The sequence below is a fragment of the Natator depressus genome, chromosome 1, assembly GCF_965152275.1.
Source record: "Natator depressus isolate rNatDep1 chromosome 1, rNatDep2.hap1, whole genome shotgun sequence".
NCBI lineage: Eukaryota > Metazoa > Chordata > Testudines > Cheloniidae > Natator > Natator depressus.
Window position 1 is genome coordinate 239,942,593 of NC_134234.1, and position 19,467 is coordinate 239,962,059.

At 48.0% G+C, this 19,467-nt stretch overlaps 1 protein-coding gene across 1 annotated transcript in view; it reads right to left on the reverse strand.

Annotated features, from left to right (window-relative positions):
* The window catches only part of B4GALNT3 (beta-1,4-N-acetyl-galactosaminyltransferase 3), a 92,285-nt gene that overhangs the window by 1,465 nt on the left and 71,353 nt on the right, over window positions 1-19,467 (reverse strand). The window contains exons 4-18 of the mRNA XM_074939084.1: window positions 18,468-18,563; window positions 18,002-18,092; window positions 16,851-16,951; window positions 16,410-16,477; window positions 14,334-14,412; window positions 13,818-13,884; window positions 12,218-12,361; window positions 11,681-11,790; window positions 11,000-11,100; window positions 9,303-9,382; window positions 7,256-8,285; window positions 6,106-6,404; window positions 5,435-5,588; window positions 2,471-2,543; window positions 1,146-1,299 (exon numbers count right to left, since the gene is read on the reverse strand). Of these exons, the coding sequence (XP_074795185.1) occupies window positions 1,146-1,299; window positions 2,471-2,543; window positions 5,435-5,588; window positions 6,106-6,404; window positions 7,256-8,285; window positions 9,303-9,382; window positions 11,000-11,100; window positions 11,681-11,790; window positions 12,218-12,361; window positions 13,818-13,884; window positions 14,334-14,412; window positions 16,410-16,477; window positions 16,851-16,951; window positions 18,002-18,092; window positions 18,468-18,563 (2,647 nt within the window). The remainder of the gene's footprint in view (window positions 1-1,145; window positions 1,300-2,470; window positions 2,544-5,434; window positions 5,589-6,105; window positions 6,405-7,255; window positions 8,286-9,302; window positions 9,383-10,999; window positions 11,101-11,680; window positions 11,791-12,217; window positions 12,362-13,817; window positions 13,885-14,333; window positions 14,413-16,409; window positions 16,478-16,850; window positions 16,952-18,001; window positions 18,093-18,467; window positions 18,564-19,467) is intronic.

The window sequence follows — 19,467 nt, forward strand, 5'->3', positions numbered from 1 at the left end:
CAACCATGTTTGCATCCTAAACCACTAGTGAATGAAGCAGGAGATTCTCAGCCCTGGTGATTCCTGCCTCCTCAGACACAAACAATCACACTTCCCTGGGACAATAACTGATCCAAAGAAATGAGAGGGACACACAAACTAATCCCAGCACCTCTAGTCGCAACAAATCTAACACCCAGCACCAAGGTACAAGGTGTTAATGTTTAGGGCACCCCAGGAACCAGTTCTGAAAGTGGCTAGCGAGCACATGCTCCTTTTAGCTCTGACAGATGCCCTCACCTCTCATGTAAGGTGTTAATGTTTAGGGCACCCCAGGAACCAGTTCTGAAAGTGGCTAGAGAGCACATGCTCCTTTTAGCTCTGACAGATGCCCTCACCTCTCATGTAAAAGCAACATACTTTCTAATTCACCTGTATTATCCCAACATGGAGGGTCTGTCCTGGGTGTTAATACTGAAACTGGAATTTTGCCCTGATTTTGAGAGAATCACAGGAAATCCCACACTCCTTTCTTGGATGGTCACCTGTACCTAACAGCAGTGCTGCTCCCTGACCCAAGGCCTGCTGTCTCTCAGCTCTTCTCAGCAGGGATGATCTATGCCCACTGAAAAGAGATGAATGAGCTCAGACCAAAGCAAGACACTCTAAGGCAGTGGCTCTGGTGGCCCTTGCATCAATCCTCTTTGGGTCAGTCGTGGACCCAGTGGAGATGAGCCTGGGAACAGTTATGTCCACAGCAGAAAGAAATGAAGAGAGCAGACGAAGGAGCTGGAGTGAGGGGAGAGAAACTGAGAGAGAGGAGGGATTTTCTTGAAGAAGCCAAGTGTATAAAAAGACTGTAAATGGTGTCCAGCATAATCTTCGCGCATCCTGCATCAATACACCACTCACATGCATTATACAGCTCTGCTTGCTTAACACTCTGATACAATGTATGGTAACCATCTTCTTGGCACCTGGCATTGAGATTTTAGCTCAAGTTAAACCCAATCCTATATCTAGTCACTCTCTTAGTGGCCCTGGTAATACCCACAACGTCAAGATTTTGGAGGACCCCGATAATAGTGAAGGAACATATCCTGAGGGTTTTTCAGACTACAAGCACCTTCCTCCCAGGTCTGAGCCATAGAGCCCTGGCCTCTTACCCTCAGGCCATTGTGGAGATGCGCCGCACTGCAACCTCATAACTATGGGTGCAAAGGCCATCTTGCCCTCTATGCAGTGCTTCCGAATCAAGTCGATGATCCCAGCCGGGAAGTGGATGTGGAGATCACACAGGAAGATGATACTGTGTGGATCCTGGAACCAATCACACAGCTATCAGTCATAGGGAGATTTCATCCATTGCCATTGACCTGGCACCACAGCTTATCCAGGGAGGGCGTGCGGGCACCATCCTCGCTGGCACTGCTATCAGCCACAGCATCCTGCACTCACTTTCGACTATCTGGGCTACGCAGTTGTTACCTATTGTTAATACTGTTGAACTAGGGCAATTTTCCAACCCAGTCCTGCTGAATGATCCTAGTTATACCCAAAGACTACAATACCCACCTCTCTCACAGCCCAGGTAGGCAAAAGCCAAACACCAGCCAGCAGTTGTTGCCCCATAGCTGTCCAAGATCCATGGGGTCTCATATCCTTTCACAGTAGGGTTCCTTCACACTGCTCTGACATAATTTACACCCACTTTAAGGCCCCTCTATACTGGCAGAGCAATGTAAATGGGCCCTTGTGTAAATAAGAATCAAGCCCCTAGTCTCTGCCCCACCATCACCACCTTGGGCCCAAAGATCCTGCCTAACTTGGGGCCATGGCTCCTGTGCCACAAACAGAACACCCTCAGCTCACTCAGGGCCCAAAAGCCTCCTCTCAGATCTTAAGGCTGTGCTGTGGCAGCTGGACAATCAAACATGCTTCGATGTGATCTGTTCCCGCACCTCACTCAGAGCCTTGCTGGGGAGTCTGCATGAGGGACGGTGCTTTCTTATTTGGAAAATACAGACTGGATTAAAACAGGCCTGTCTAGGGTGACCAAGCGATGGGGGGTTGGGAATGAATTAAAACAGCCTTTCACCTCTAGGTCACAAATCCAAATCCAGCTTCAGGTTGGTAAAGTGGTTGCCGTGCAATGGCTGTTCAGTGACTTGTGTGAAATATGTTGTTGCCACAGTCTAGTTCCTTGCAGGCAGTGTTCACATCACAAAAGCCACTGGCACTAATTTCTCTCCTTGATTGGTAGTCCCAACAGGGAGGCTAAGAAACTGAATGGGCCACAGAAACTGATCTCCTCTACCTGGCCCCTCCAGGTCATGACTGAGGCACACTGTCAAGGCAGCATGAATAGGACACTTGCACGGACCCTGGCCACGCTGAACGACAAAGGTTTCAGTATGACAGGTAGTGCTTGAGCTGTACAGGGACTACAGATCTTTCTGCAGCTTGGGCTCCACAGCTGCCAGGCACTCACCTTCACTAGGTCTATCCCAGCCTGCAGTCCTGCAGAGCGCTCAAAATTCCCCGTCAGCTTCAAGTACTGGTAACTGTTGGCAAGACAGACAGGAATTGGGTTAAGTTCCTTAGCCACACAACAACTCCTTCTAGCGAGGCTCTTTCGCTCTCTCGCAGTGGTTCCTGGAATTCTCTCAAGGAAAACAGGGGGATAGTGGGAGAGGAGGAGAAAGGACCTTGGTTCACTGCTCACTTACAACTCTTGGGAATGTTTAGTTTTATGTGTGGGTGTTATTGTATTACACATTCACCCTTACTTTCAATCCTTGTGCAGCACAGTAAACACCTTCCAGGGCCCAACAGGTGCCTGATATAATCGGGGCCTGGACAACCGAGATGTGTGCTTAACTGAGACCTGCATTCCAGAACAGATATCTCAGAAGTGCTTTGAGACCCACAGATAAGTGTTTCATCAGCACAAAGCACTATTAGTTGTATGATTTGGCACATATCTGAGAGCTCATTCTGTGGAACTGCTCCTCGCTGGTTCCAAAGCAACCAAATGGCAGCTCCATGACACGGTTACGAAGAAGGGGAAAACACATTTGTAACTTTAATCGAACGCTTTGTTAGTTCACATCCCAGTCTTGTGTAATGAGGCTGTATGGTGCCTTGTTTCTTTTTACTTACAGGAGAGGGTCTCTTGTGAGGGCAGTCCTCCGTAGCCTGTTCAGCACCATTTGGCGTTCCAGAGGCCTGGACTAGACCGACTAATGGGATGTGCTCTAGAACGGGGGTTCTCAAACTTTTTTTGTTGGGCCCATCTTTGAAAATATTTCAGGCTGTGATGACTTTCCCCACCCCCGCGCCCTCCAGGGTTACCATATTTCAAGTTCCCAAATAGAGGACACTGCCAGGGGAAGTTGGAGGGGGAACAGGGGTACAGCCCTCTGGCTGCCCAACTCTGAAGGCAGAGCTGTCACCAGCAGCAGTGCAGAATGGTGGCATGGTATGGCATTGCCATCCTTACTTCTGCGCTGCTGCTGGCAGCGACACTGCCTTCAGAACTGGGTGCCAGGCCAGCAGCCACTGCTCTCACAACCCCCCTGCAATAGCCTTTTATCCCCTTTTGCATCAGAACCCACAGTTTGAGAAATGCTGCTCTAGAACACAGAGGGAAGGTGTGATGCTCTGTACCTCATGGGAACACCCTACAACCCCATGTTCATCCTTATAAAATGATTATGTGGTATCCAATGCAAAGTTTGTCATGTCAGGTGTCTCCGGAAGGCTCATGATGCACTGAGCATTGTTGTTATAGTGATGTTATAGTAATAGTTTTTACAGTAATGTTATAGGTTGTAATTTCATGTATATAGTTATGAGGCTGAAAATATGTCCTCATGGCTTAAAACAGGCCCAGGCAAAACTTTCCAAGAGCAGAGGGGCAGTTCACACCTCATCAGGCCATGTATGGGACAAACCCAGCCCAGCCTCACAGGAACAAAGGACACTGGCCTAGGCAGCAACAAAGGATCTGTTGCAAAAAGAAAAGGAGTACTTGTGGCACCTTAGAGACTAACAAATTTATCTGAGCATAAGCTTTCGTGAGCTACAGCTCACTTCATCAGATGCATCAGGTATTTTCCACTGAATGCATCCGATGAAGTGAGCTGTAGCTCACGAAAGCTTATGCTCAAATAAATTTGTTAGTCTCTAAGGTGCCACAAGTACTCCTTTTCTTTTTGCGAATACAGACTAACACGGCTGCTACTCTGAAAAGGATCTGTTGGACTCTCAAGTGAGTCACCCCCACTTCTTTTGGTCAGTAGGGTCTACAATGAGGTAATGTTCATCTGACTTTGAAGGGGCATGGGGCAAAGCCAAGAGGGAAGAAAGGATATGATAAAAGGGAGAAACATTTGTCATGCTCTTCCTCTCTCTTCCACCTCCATTTACAGACATCACCACCAAGCGACTGAAGCACTGATCAAAGGGGAGAGCCTGGCTAAAGGGCAACTAGCCAGCCTGTGGTGAGAAGCATCTAAGTTTGTAAGGGCATTGAAAGTGTTAAGATCAGCTTATAATGCGTTTAGCTTTTATTTCATTTGACCAAATCTGACTTGTTATGCTTGGACTTATAAATCACTTAAAATCTATCTTTGTAGTTAATAAATTTGTTTATTTATTCTACCTGAAGCAGTGCCTTTGGTTTGAAGTGTGTCAGAGACTCGCCTTGGGATAACAAGCCTGCTGCATATCAATTTCTTTGTTAAACTGACAAACTCATATAAGCTTGCAGCTTCCAGCGAGCATAACTGGATACTGCAAGATGGAGGTTCCTAGTGTTGTGTCTGGGACCGGAGATATTGGCTAGTGTCATTCAGTTGCACAATCCAAGGAGCAGCTTACATGCTAGAGGCTGTGCGTGAGTGGGGGTTCTCACAGCGGAGCAGGGTAAGGCTGGCTCCCAGAGTCAAGGATTGGAATGACCTAGCAGATCACCGGTCCCAGATAACACCAGGGGAACTTCACAGAAGGTCTTGATGTTGCAGGTGTTGCAGATGACCACTTTAGATAATTGCTAGATAATTGGCTGAACATGCAGCTTTCTAAATTCTCCCTTCTCTCAGTCCCATTCGTCACTGATTTGTCACCTTCTTGGTCTTTCCCCTTTCTCCATTACTTGGAGACTTGCCTTTGACCTTTTTTACTACAAACCTGAACAGGAGCTACAAAAAGGGAGTTGCATCTGGATGGATGGACTGTGCAATAGGCATATGCGTGGAGGCACATGGTGTCACTGTACGTGGCATACAGGTGCAAGAATGTGTGTGTGTGTGGCTTGTGTCCGCAGGGGTGCATGTGTTTGGCTTTTTATATGCAGATGGATGTGGATGGCCTGTATGCAGAGATTAATGTGTGTGCTGTGTTCGTAGGGGTGTGCCTGTGTGTAATTCATGTGAATAGGTGGTATTCTCACCTGCGTAAACTGGACCTTTTCAGAGCCTTCTCTACATCCATGTCATCACTGCTGTAGTCTGCGATGATGACATTGAAGTATGGGTCCTTGGTGACTCTAGACAGTTCCTCCATGTCAGAAATGAACTGCAGCACCCAGCGTGCCTGGTTTTTCACTAATCATGGTGGGGACAGGGTTAGGGAAGGAACAGAATCAAAGCAAAATTGATTTCATGCCTTGAAATGGTTGCAGACAGCCAAGATTTTCAGTCTCCTGTCAGATCCAGTTGAGACAGACAGGGGTGTCAGGGAGCAATCTAGGGACAGGCCCAAACTGAAAACCCGGATCTGAATGCCCTGAGCTTTGGGGCCATTTGGATCCAGATCTTGGCACTGCAGGGTGAACCCATTCCGAGTGTATTTTGGGAGTCAGATTTCAGAGAGTTCAAACCACTCGGGGGGTTGGGCCAGTTATATTTCTGATGCAGTTTCATTTGGAGGGAAAAGGAAGTTGACAGTGACGTGAGGAAGGTGGTGGAGACTGGCACAGACACAGTGTTCAGAGCTGTCTCAGAACCGGTCCCTAGCAGCTTCCCACTCAAGAGGCTGGCTCAGGATCAGGCCCCACAACCTCCCCACTCAAGTTTTATTTTGGAAGAGCCTGGATCTCCTGCCCCATTACAAGGCCCTTACCTGGCACTATGAAGTGGACAACAGCACGATGGTTCCAGGAGAAGCCCAGTGGCCAGCACAGGTCTGGCTCATTTGCAACTCCCATCAGTTGGCGTTGGCGGCCCCATGCCAGGTTCTTCATGTTCATCTCCTCCTGCTTGTCGCCGCTGATGCCCTGCCAGCCCCGTGCAAAGACATACTCTGAGAAGCGCACAAGCTGCCCTCCTCTCTCCAGCAGCTCCAGCTCCAGCAGGTAGCGGCTCCCCCGCAGGCGGTCTTGGCGCTTCTCCACATTCACTACACGCTGCAGGTGGAATCTCCTGCAGGGATGCAACAGGGTTCTAGATGTTCCCCACACCAGCGCCCGGCAGCCACTCCTCCCCAGGTCATCTCAGCCAGTCCCTCTTCCAGGAATGTTACGAACCCTTTCACTCCCAGTCCACAGCTTTACTGCACCACCCCAGAACCCATGTCAGAAGGTTTAGGATTTTGATCATCACCTGGCCTCAGGACTATTCACTTGGGATTAGATCTGGAATCCCAACAAAGATAAAATAGCTGATGAAGGAAGGGGAACAAAGATCATGCCAAAAAATAACTGTTTAAAAGTGAATTTAAGTTATGCTGTGGTGCCGGGGAGAGGTGCTGTATGCACAGCCCTGGAGACTACAGGCTTCTCAGGCACAGCATGGGTGATGGTAGCCTTCCTACACCCTTTCAGTGTATCTGAACCCTCAACTGGCAGGGAGAAGTTATCTCAGTTCCTATGTCCATTCAATGCTTGGCTGTTCTGAGGAGACAGCCAATAGAAGGGCTAATGATGATGCTGGTTTACACATTCTGGGAACGTGCTTATTGGGAACTGGACTGAAACCTTCATTCATTTCACACCAGCCACCACACAGCTGTCAGAGAACTTTCAGCCACTACTGACCTGGGTTAGACAGGTCTTAGTGAGCTACATTGAAGGTGTTTTCTCCCATTCTTATTCCACTCAGGTGTTTAGTACCCCTTCCACCTTCACAGTTCATTTCCTAGGGCTGTATTTTCCACCTCTGGAGTTTGCTCTCTAACTTCTACTGGTTCCTTACACTGTCCTGTGGTTCCTATGCAGCGTGGTATGGAGACCCGTAGGAGAGGACCACAGGATGCGAGAGACATTTTGCCTTACCCTTTGCTTCTCTGGTTGAGTTTTTTCAGAAAGACACGTGTGACCTCCAGGGCCTCCCTCTCTTTCAACAGCAGGTTCCCCGATGTGTTGCACTTCAGGTCGATCCAGTCTGTCCGCAGCGTGTGGAAGTCCAAGTTGCTCGCGCTGAAGGTCTGCTCCCAGTTCACTACCTGGTCAAATTGTTGCATGTACTCAAATTCCTCCTCCTCTCCCTCTGCTTCCCCTTCCACCTCTTCCTCCTTCTCCTCCACTGCCAGCTCAGCAGGCTCAGGCTGAGACTCCACTTGCCCCCTTTCCACATCCACCTCAATGCCATCAGCTGCCTTCTGCTCGGCAATGTATGACTCCACCTGGTTTAGCCACTGTGCCTGGTAAAGGGTCTGCTTGCTGAGGCTGGCAGCACTCATGGCCCTACTACTTATTTTGCCAGAGACTGGACTTTGTCTCCTTGCTTCCATGTTGCCTGCTGGCTGGTCCTTGGTGCTGGTTGCGTTGAGGTCTGTCTGAAGAGGCCCCATCTCCCTTGGAATCCTGTCAGTGGAGACCCTGGAATTGCTGGGTATATGTTCCCAGGGCTCGTGAGGTCTGGTGCTAGAAGGAAGGTCCTGGCCTCCCACTCTCCTCTTGGGCAGTGACTTCCCATGGATGCCCCTAACATGATGAGGAGGGTTTCTGGAACTGTCCTTGACCTTGATTTTTAGATGGGGCCTCCTCATTGATAGGTTTCTTTCTAGGCCAGTTTGATTGATGCTCTGGTTGGCTGAAGTCCTGTGAGCTGGCTTGATGAGGGGAGTTTGTGCTCCTCTCTTCTGTAGCACCTGTCCCACCTTACCATCCATGAGCAAGAGGAGCTTCCGATGCCCCGGGAGGGAATAGTCATTGTAAATGTCATCATAGCCTGCTTTCATGGTGGGGTTTGCCTCGACTCCCACCAGCTCTGCTCCCCACTTGCTGGGATTCCTTGGGGGATTGGTGCTCTCTGCATACTCATCCGTGTACTGAAACTCATCAGGATTCCCTTCCTCAGAGCCTGCAACATCGATCCTAGTTACATCTCTCATACCCGCTGCACTGCCCCCGCTGCCCTGACCCACACCCAAAAGGAGAAGGGAGTTAACTCATCTGCTCATCCCCCTTTATGCATCCACCCCTGAGGAAGCTGCCTTTGCTTGTTCTCATTCACTGTCGTGGTCTGGATGGTGAGTATTCCCTCTTCCAATGCCCTGGGGGTGCTCTGGGGAGGGGAAGTGGCGCTAATTCTTGTACTAGTCTCCTTGGCATGTGTGGGACAGTCTCACCAATGCCCATGCGTCTCTGGCATGTGTAGACTTTCCCCTCTCACCCAGCTATGGCCCTCTTTCACATGTGGACAAGGGTAGCCAAGTATGCACATTTGGCACTTCTCTCAGGCCAGGCTGCAGCTCAGCTGGAATCTTATGTATGAAGTTGTGGGCAGGAAACACAGTTCCTACTGAAGCCATTAGAGCCCACTGTGGTGCCTGACATCAGGTGCCCATCCAGCATGGAGCCTGCCCTGAGGAAGAGGCAGAGTGACAGCAGGGATCAAGGGGAACACTGAATGAAGAGCACTGAGATTGTGGAGGGGACTGAATGTTGAAACTGGGTAGGTTATAAGGTGGGGGAGGGGACTGAGGTTTAGGGAGCAAGGGGGCAGAGAATAGGGCAGGGTCTGAAAAGGGCATGGGGAGGCTGCCCCAGCTTGAGCTCCCAGTGATACCTTTAACCAGCAATAAATCCACATTTTTTTAAAGATGAAGTTTAAGGCTTTATGCAAAATTATCAGTAAATAGGCAAGTCATATAATAAAATAATTTGCATGATTTGTCACATGTGCAGCTTCACAAAACTTAGCAGGTCTGGTGGCCCTGCCCTCTCCTCCTGGCCACAGCTCTCTGGCACACAAGGCCATGCTTTTCACTGCACATGAAGTCAGCTGCATCTTCCATCCATTCCAGGGAAAGGGAGACAGAAAAAAAAAATTCGATAGACAGGGGAGTCCTCCTGTCTCTCGCATTAGGGTCTCTACCTGGCTGCTCGGTTTTCTTCCCAGACTCCAGATTTCTCCTCTCTGGATGGTCGATTTTCATATACTTATAGAATCCAAACCTTCAGGAGTAAGGAGGCAATGTAAGCACAGCTGGAGTGTTTCTCTGCTGGAAGTATCACACCATGATAAGTGCCATCTTACCGTCCCTTAAATCCATTCAAAATACTGCTGCAAAGACCATGTCTCATCACTCTGACTTTCCCAACCCCATTCTTGGCATCCCCTGGTCCCCTCTTTTCCTCTGCATCAAACACAAACTACTTGTCTTCATGCTTATACTAATCTCTAATACAGTTTTGAGTCATCCACCCCTCCTTCATTGTCCATCATTTCAATGTCCCCTCAAACATCTTCCTTCTTTCTCCCATGCTGCCTCATATGAATGGTAAGAGCTCTCATTCATATGGAGAAGCAGGTGCAGGGTGGTTACCTTATTGCCCCTCAAAGACAAACCCTGCAGGGGAAAGAGAAGCCTTCATTGATTCCATTTGCAAGGTCCAAAGGGACCATTGTGATCATCTAGTCCAGTGGTTCTCAACATATTTACCATTGTGGGCCACATATGCAGCTGTCTGTGTTTTATGTGGATCGCATCAACACAATATATATATTACCTGTATGGCCCTGAGGATGTCACATGAGCCACAGCTGTGTGCTGATTGGGCTGCAAGCGGCCTTGCGGGTTGAGAACCACTGAAGACTGACCTCCTGTATAGCTCAGGACATACAACTTCCCCAAAAGGATTCCTAGAGCTGATCTTTTAGAAAAACATCCACTCTTGATTTAAAAATCGTGAGTGATGGAGAATCCACCATGACACTTGCTAAATTGTTCCAATAGTTAATTACTCTCACTGTTAAAAATGTAAGCCTTATTTCCTAGCTTCAACTTCCAGCCATTGTGATTGTGTTATACTGTTCTCTGCTAGATTGAAGAGCCCATTATTAAATATTTATTCCCCGTGTACATACTTAACATACTGTAATCAAGTCATCCCTTAGCTTAACAAAGAGAAGGTTAAATAGATTGAGCTCTTCGAGTCTATCAGTATGAAAGGCATGTTTTCTAATCCTTTAATCATTCTCATGACTCTTCTCTGAACCTTCTCCACTTTATCAACAACCTTTTTGAAAGGTTGTTGATAAATTGAAAGGAAACCCTTCAATCTGTTTAATGTGTGCCATGTTAATTTTCTATCATTCTAGTTTTTTAATCAAAATGTCATGCAATACTGAGTTTAAATGCCTTACAGAAAGTCTGTATATCAATACTATTACCTTTATGAATCAAATTTTCAATCTCATCAAAATGTGGGATCGGTTAGTTTGACAGGATGTATTTTCCATAAACCCATGTTGATTTCCATTCATTACATTACCCTCTGGGGGGCAGTTTTCTTTTAGGAGTTAAAAACATTTTCATTTTAAAAAAGTACATCAGCTATCTGCAGGATTTAAGCTCCAAGCAGACACCCTCAATTCCCATTAACTTCAGTGGAGACTCTGGGTGTTTAATAAGAGAATTCTACAAATTTGCACATAAAGTTCTTTCTCAGTCCAAACCCTAGTACTTCTCTGCTCCCCCTCCAGTGGTTAAATCCTAGTGTCTCTGCTACATGCCAAGGCAGTTGCCTCACCAACCAGTCCTGGACTGTGACTCGCGAGGATTGTTTTACCTCTCCAAGTAATAGTGGCTCTCCTGGTAGAAGCATTTGTTGTCTGTCTCCATGTGGCTCAAGCGGCTGTAATCATTTGGGTAAACAAAGGACAAATGAACCTGGGAAAGAGACAAAAAACCCATGCACAAAAAAGTATTGTATAGATTGGCATGAGCCTCAGTGTTCAAATCCCGATGTGAGCTGTCAGAGCACGCAGATCTGGGGTTGGCCCATTACAGAAATCCAATCTGTCCTAGGGATTTTTGGATCTAGAGTTTTGATTTGGGCCCTGTATAAAAACAGGGGTGAGTTGCACAGTTCAGAAATTCATCCAAACTTTTGCAGCATTTGGCACTGTCTGGCGCTAAGGTTTGGGTTTGAGCCTCGTTCTGTTTATTGTATGGCTTCAGAACTGATTCTAGGGGATATGTTTTTCAAACCCCCCATTTGCATCTTGTTGTGTGTATCCAGCTGAGTAACAGCTCCGGTTGAATAAGGAAATAGGGAAGCAGACGCTGGATTGTTCTATAGACAATGGAAGCAACACCCAAACAATCAACAGGTATCGGCTCTTGGGCTGCTCCACACATCATGAAAAGAACACCCTCCCCACAAGCAGGCATTAGTCCCGGAATGTACACTTTTTCCCACGGCAGGGGTGAGCTGGGCAAACATTTCTGTTTAAGGAATGAGACTTACGAACTGGAGTCCCTGATAGCGCTGCAGTGGGAATCCATTCACTAGGTAACTGGGTTTGTAAGGGCAGTCTGGTAGAGTCCTGCGCAGGCGTGACTTACTAATCAAAGGCACTGAGAGGCAGACACACATACACACACACACAAAGAGAATAGTTACATGGGCAATGCATCAAACCTCCTGAGGTCCCTTCCAACCCTGATATTCTATGAAACCAAATCCACCCTAAACGGACGCAACAGGACAGCCATCACTGTGGCCATTCCCTATTAACATGTACGAATTTGCCACCACAGTGATGTCAGCTGCATTAAACATGCCATCCCACTGGGGTCATCCCACTACACTAACCTCTTACATTTATAATTTATCCTTCATATGCTCTATCTCTCTTGGGTGTCCTGAAATGACAGGGCAGAGTGTAGAGCAGCTATTTCCTTATCTCAGTTTGGGGGAACAGCTTATGAAAAACAACTTTACTCAGTTGCCCCAGTTCATGTGACGTGATGAGCTGCAACTGTCTGTTTGATGGTGTTTTACCTTTATAAATAGTGTCTCGAGGGTCGGGCTTCAGCATGTCAGCTGGGTGTACCATGTTGCCCAGATTGGCTGTAGATGGGCTTGCATGGCTCGCCAATGTCTGTGGGATATGACCAACCTCATCCATCTTGAAGAGAGTCTCATCTAGAAACCAGAGACAGAATGAGAGAGGGAGGAAGGAACAATCCTTCATTTCATCCACTGCTAGTATCGTTCCACTCTTTGGGGGCTCCTCCAGCATTCACTCTCCAAACTTTAGTCCTTCTAAAATTTGGCATCTCATGCCCAGAAATGATTAAGTTATTATTTATATTACGGTAGTGTCCAAAAACCCCCAGTCAGGATCAGGTCCTCATTGTGACAAGGACTGTATGGACACTTCCCTGGAAAGCTCAAAATCTAGAAAACACCAGAGCAGATGAAGGGTGGGGATGGGGAAATCACACTCAAGCAATGAATGTAGCAACAATTCACACCACCCTGATAATTTCCTGATTTGTTATTTGAAAAGGGGGTAGTGGCAGGGAGAAGGGGAATGGGGGAATTAGTAAGAAGCAGGGAGCAAGGAAAGGAAGGGGACTGTCACAACTCATCATCTGCCTAGTCATTGTCACCTGGCAGGTTCTGAAGACATCAGAGCAGAGGTGGTTTTCAAAGAGGAATTTGAAGAAAGAGAAGGTAGTGGCTGTACGGATTATATCAGGGAGTTTCCCCTATGCATAAAGCATGGCCTGGGAGAAAGCCCAGGGGTGTTTGAGAGTGAAGCGGACACTGATGATTGGTAAAGGTTGGGAACACTGGCAGAATGAAGGTGGGGTTGATACTAGAGACACTAGGTAGGGCCAGGCTAAACTGTGAAGGGCCCTAAATGTAAAGACAAAAAACTTGTATCTGATGTTATGGAGAAAGGAGAGCAGGTGGAGGGACTTAAAGGGGGAGGGTGACAGGGTCAGTGGAACAAACCAGGAAGATTTCAGCAGCAGCATTTTGAATGGACTTGAGGGGTCAAGGCTGTAGTTGCATCCTCAGATATCTTCAGTGGCTTCCCTTTCATTCAGCATCCAGCCCAAGAACTTCTGTCTAGCCTTAAAAAAATCCTTCACAGATCCAGCCCCCTCATCTTGCTGTCCTCATTCCTGTCCATCCGCCAGCACATTCTCTTGGCTCTCATACTCCAGGCTCCCTTCTGCTCCCCTCGGTCCCTGCACGGCAGGCAGTAGATCTTCCGCCTGTACCTACCAACACCATCTGGAACAGTTTCTCTCTTCCTTGCAGACTCCCTCACACTCTTCAGAGTCCATCTCTTCTCCCTTGCAGTGGACTCCAAATCTCTCTAAACAACATCGAGATCCCATTCCATAAACCCTCCAATTTTCCCAGGCTTAATAATGTGCCCCCAAACTTGGCCAGAGCGCATCTTCTGACCTGTACTCTGTTAAACCTCCAGCTGCTCCGTGTAACATGCTGTGTACACGGCACATTATTTCCATGTACCTGGATAGGCTGGAATCAGCTGTGAAGAAACTGTGATGCTTTGGAATGAACAATGAGATACATAGACACATCTGTGAGGCATCAGGCCTGTGGAGGAGACACTTACTTGCGAAAAGGGAGAGGAACTGGGAGTCTATGACTGTGAACTTAGTTTCTGGGTCACTCAGTCTCCACTGGAATAGAAAAAGAGATTAGTATGAAGTGTTTATTGAATTATTCCATCCAGCAGGAAAGGAAGAGAGCGCATCTGTCCATAACCCTATGGGACCTCTGAGAAGCCACCTTCCCCAAATCAGTACAGAACATCTAACAGGGAAGGGACGGGAATGGGAGCAAGTCTAAAATTCACCAGGACTCAGTCTAATGGCAGGAAAGGGAAAGGATGGAGAGTGGGGGAAAGATGGAAGAGGTCAGGGACTGAGTGGGGCTGTCCCAGGCAGAATGAGATAAGGGCCAGGATGGAAATAGGGCTGTCCCTCACTGAACAGTGTCAAGTCTCAGGATGGGAACAGGGATGTCCCAGGCAACGTGGGGAATTGGGAGGGGAGTGAAGTTGTCACCTAATCTCACTCTCAAACTCCACCAGTGCACACGCGGAACCTGGCTGTACAGGCGCACTTACTGCCACTTCCACATGGTCTGTTCCTCTGTCATCCTGTTTGTGAAGCACCTCAAAGTAGTACCTGCCTGAAGCTGATAATCTGTGAAAGAGAGAAACTCATGTCTGCCATTGGGAACGTTCAGTGGCATTTGCTTGCTTCATTGCTCTCACACAGGGACTGTGGAGCAACCATACCACACCTTGGGTTGCAACCTACCCTGCTCTCAAACTAAGCAAGGTTGGGCTTGGTCATTTGTGGGATCTGAGACCTCCAGAGGAATCCCAGATGCTGCAGGCAGGGGGCGCTAATGATTCTGTATGTGGCACTCTTCCCTGGGAGAACATACTCAACCAGTGCTCCCAGCCAGTACTCGCCACCCCCTCAAAGGCTGCAAGGTGAGCCTCCACCTCCAGCTAATGATTCTGGATAGCGGAATTTTAGTCCCCTTGTTGGGTTTCTTGGCCTTTAGGAAACCTGGCCAGTTGCTAGGTGGAACACTCTGGGCAATGTTGTATACAATCTCTCTTTTTTTTTTTTCTAGAGGAGATAGTTGGATTCTTCTATTTTTGTGTTTGTTTCTTTAGGAGAAACTGCCTTCTTCTCTCCTCAACATCACAGTTCCCCAAGGAATTCTGGTAGGCAACCACCAGGGGGAACACTGTCACCATTCTAATGTACTCTGGATGCATCTGATAGGGATATATAATCTGGCAGTTTCCCCACTTTTAGGTCTCTTTCCCAATATTGCCACCGTAAAACATTCAAAAATCATGACATTAAAAATATATATAATTTTTATTTCCCTACTGTTTTCTGAGCCCTTAGGATACATGGATTCACTCAAATCACATTTTCAAGCTTTTCTCCACAATCATCAAGGCTAGAAACTTACTTTTTTCTTAAGGAAAGTTAGGTATCTCATGTGGTCACTTAACTCAAGAAACTGAGGTTATCAGTAAAATATCAAATACCGCAGAACTTGCAATAACATTGCAAGAACTGACAACACTGTTTTCTTCCATGGTGGATTCTATGCAATTTGTCATCTGCCAGTGCCATGGATACCCATAGCAAAGAGATCCTTGGGCACATCATGGGTTTACCAGACCTGGAATTATTGGCCTTGGCCTTTTGGTAGGCCATCATAAGCCCCTTGATCTCCCAGCACTTTGGCCCAGTGTGGTAGATTCCCGTCTCAGCCGGTGTAGAGCTTTGCATTTCAGTTCTTGCTTCCAAAGCAGGGAGCCTTGCATCAAAATTCCACAAATGCCTTAGAGTTAGCCTCTGGCCAGCTAGTGGCACACTCAGACAATGCACTCAGTGGGCACTATAGAAGCTCTATACCGGAGATGATTGAAGTTGCTCGCGTTGGAAGTCACATGTGACTAGGAACCAGGACACTGAGCAGTCTTATATATAATGGTCAATGACTTCTAGCCAGAGAACAGAGAATAAATAGATGGCAAGATAGGCCACTGGATGTGGAACCTGGGGGATTGTCGGAAGGCCCGGGAGGACCAGCAGCCCTCCGCTATTGTGCCATGGCACTAACCTGAATTCACACTAGAGAAAGGGAGGGAAGGAGGCTCATTCAAAGTCTGCCTTATACCCCAACCATGCCATGTGTAATGCCACCAGCAACACATGACTGGGGGTTGTGTCTGGACAGGAAGCAAGTTAATGGGAGCAGTCAAGCAATAACTTCAATTCAATTGCTCGTGAAGACAAGCCCTTACAGATAAGAATGAATCAAATAACTGGATCCCAGCTCTGCATCCACACTCTGCTAGTAGGAAATTAAAGAAAGAAAAAAGGCTCATTTTGACAAAAAAAAAAAAAAAAATCAGTTTTGAAACCCCCCCATGTGACTAAGCTGACCAATCAGAACTGGTAGTGATGGAGAAACAAACAGAAAACAGTAAATGAAAACCAAAACCGGTAAATGAAAAACTGAAGATGGTAAATGAAAACCTTTGTAATTAGAGACACCAATAAAGCCAAACCGCAGGAAGTGGGGAAGTTTGGGACTAAATCAAACATGTGTAGATAGTGCTCTGAGCACCGGGGAGTTGCAGCAACCATTCCTGATCACTTACCTCACAGGCCTTGATTGCTGGCTCCGGAATTTCCCAAATTCCCCTGGCGCTGTCCACTCCTTACCAGTCTGTGAAAGACAGAAAATGCCCAGGTTACAATGCACTTCTTCACCCAGGCTCCCTGGTTACTGTCCAGCTGTGGGGTTTGAGCCCATTCTCTTGGGAAATCTGACCATGAGCTCCAGTAGCTGGAAACAGAGCCAGGTCTGTTGATTACAGCCCAGGACTCCAGCAGCTCGGGAATAAGCCAAGCTGTCCCAGATATGCCATGTGGTGAAAATCCTCCATTTGCAGGGGCCTCCCACAGTTTGATCAGGAGGACAGCTTGACTAATCCAGCCACCCTTTCTTCCTCCTGAAATACAACATAAGCCACGAGGATTTTCATCCCCCCAAAAGTATTAGAAACTTGACTAAAACAGCCATGCGGCATGCACTGTACCTTGCCTACACTGGCCAGCAGCTGGAGACCAGAGGTCTTTTCATCTGGACTCAACCAGAACTCAGCATTGTCATCTGCAGCAATAGCAAACTCAAAGTCCCCTGCCGAGAGATTTCTGGGATTAAGTGGTGCTCTCTATTAACAGGATCTATACACAGACTGAAAAAAAGCTTCCTCTCCTAGAGAGGGGTAGCCTGATCCCCTCTGACACAGCACTTTCCCTCTGCCCAACTACCCCTTCCCCTCTCTCGTTCAGAATTGTAAAACACGGCTGATGCTTTCAAATCTCATCTTCCTGTTGCAACAAAATGCAGATTGTCTTCTTGCGCTGTCGATAGTGCAACTGGTTAATTCCCCCTGCTGCGCAGTTTGGCTGAAATCTAACCGAGGGGGAAGCTGAGAAGTCCACACAGATTCTCCTCAGCTCCTTACTAAGGGGGAAAGAGTGTGTGCTTGTATCTGGGAATGTGCCCAAGGAAGCATGGAGGCAGGCACATAAGTGTGGGCTTAAGGGTATGTGAGGCTTTGGAGTGCTGGCCAGGATATATGGGTGGGGGAGTTCATAGGGGCTCAAGGGTGGTGTGCGCAGGTGCACATGGGTGCGGGTGGGTGCTTACGAGGAGGCTGTACTTAGAAGCATGTGGATAGGTGGAGAGGGATGGGGTGGGTGGAAGGGGCATGGGTTGTGTGGATGCAGATAGGGACACGGGGGGTGTGTGTGTGCACGCATTTGCCCATGAGGGTAGATGTGTCTGCACATGCAGGAGAATGTGGGCATGCGTACATGTGTGTGCAAATGCTGGTAGGTGGTGTGCATATGCATGTGTGGACAGCTATGTGGTCATGGGAAGCGTGCGTGTGTGTATGTGAATAGATGTTGTGTATGCAGGAGTGCGTCGTTTGCTTGCTCAGAAATTACATATCTGTTTTCTTCTGTGTTCTCCCTGCTCACCCCACAGTGAAGAGTGGGCACATATTATCCATGCCAACCAGACTCTGTTGGAGTCAGAGCTGGATGGTATCCCTGGCTCCTGGCTGGAGAGCCATCAAGCTAGGATTGCCTGCATGAGAGCATTTCTGTTTGGTCTCAAGCAGAGGAAGGGAGGGCTGGGGCAGCATGACAACCCTGATCTGCCATTGCACCTCCTCACCGTCAGTGAAAGGATGCAGATAACCGAAGAGACGGAGCCCATAGTTTGTCCATTTTGGTGACACTGCTAGTTTCTTCAGTGTGGTTCGTGTCTAAAGGTGGAAGAAAGAAAGAACAAAAGTAATGAAATGGGATGGGATTGGGAGGTATCGGTATCGGAGGGGAGGGGACTGACAAAAGGAATGGGAGAGAAGGTGAGAGGAGGGGCCGATGACGGGAATAGGATGGAGGGAAGGGCAGGTGGAACTGGGGGAGATGGGAACAGCAGGAAAGGGTGCGGTATGGGCAAGGGAGGAGAAAAAGGAAATGAAGGGCCCAGGAGCAATGCCAGCAAGATGGGAGAAAGAGTGAAAGGTAGGCCTGGGAGGGGAGGGGGGAGGAAAGGAAAGAAGAGGAAAGGAGGGGCAGTCTGGAGTAAAGATGCTGAGTTGTGCAGGGATGGGGATAGGGAGTTGGCTTACACTCACATGGGGATACAGTGGGAAGTGGAGGTTCCTTCTGAGCTGCTCAATGGAGCTGCCACACCAGTCCTCAAACACATGGAGATTGACTTGACCCTGGAACTGCAGAAACATAGAAGCACAAGGAGAGATACCTATTAATGGTTGCATCCTTCCTGGCTCCCCATAACTCTGCAGCAGAGCATGTCATTTGAGTACCCTGTGCCTATCATGGGAGAGGGAGGTTGACACTTGCCATTACTGTGGGAGTCTGTCTTAAGGCAGCTGGCCATTTAAGGGGTGATGGATCCAGCTCCTCCCTTGTGATCAACCAACTGTCTCACAGCTGAGTCTGTGGGGCCAGCAGACAGGGAACCTGAAGAGCACTTGGTCCTTCTGGAGGCCAGCAATTGCTCAAGTGAATAGGTGACCTGGGAACAGCTATCCATGTTGGACTGAGAAACCACATTAGATATTTTGCCCAAGTTTTTATTTAACCAGTACATTGCATCCTGAGGCAAGGGCCTGAATCAGAGTCCAGTGTGGCATCAATCTTTCCTGGGCTGGTGTGAGAGCGCATCAGCTTACAGTCACTGAAGAAAGAAGGCATGTGGATTGGCCCCTAAAGCTGAGACAAAATTGAGGCAGTTACAGAAAAGACACGGGCAAAAAAAATGATACAGTTGGTGAGGTTTCTCTGGTGGACCCTCCTTCCTTCACCTTTCTTTGAAAGCAGCAGGAGGCCCAAATACCAGCAACAGGAGCAACTTCTGAAACAACTAGAGAAATAGGTTCCTGGAAGTCTTGCTGGTCCCGGCAAAGGTAGCATAGGCAGCCTGGCCATGGGTTAGTAATGCTGGGGTCAGAAGATAAATGTGAATGGGAAGCCAAAGCTGTCAGCTGGGAGGAGTCAATTTGGCTGGCCAGGGTGGTACCAATTCTGAAGGGAGAGACCAGGCAGTGTCCCGAGCCTTGAGCAACAAGAAGTCTGGCTCATATCCAGAGGTAAAAGCTGCCATTTTAGACA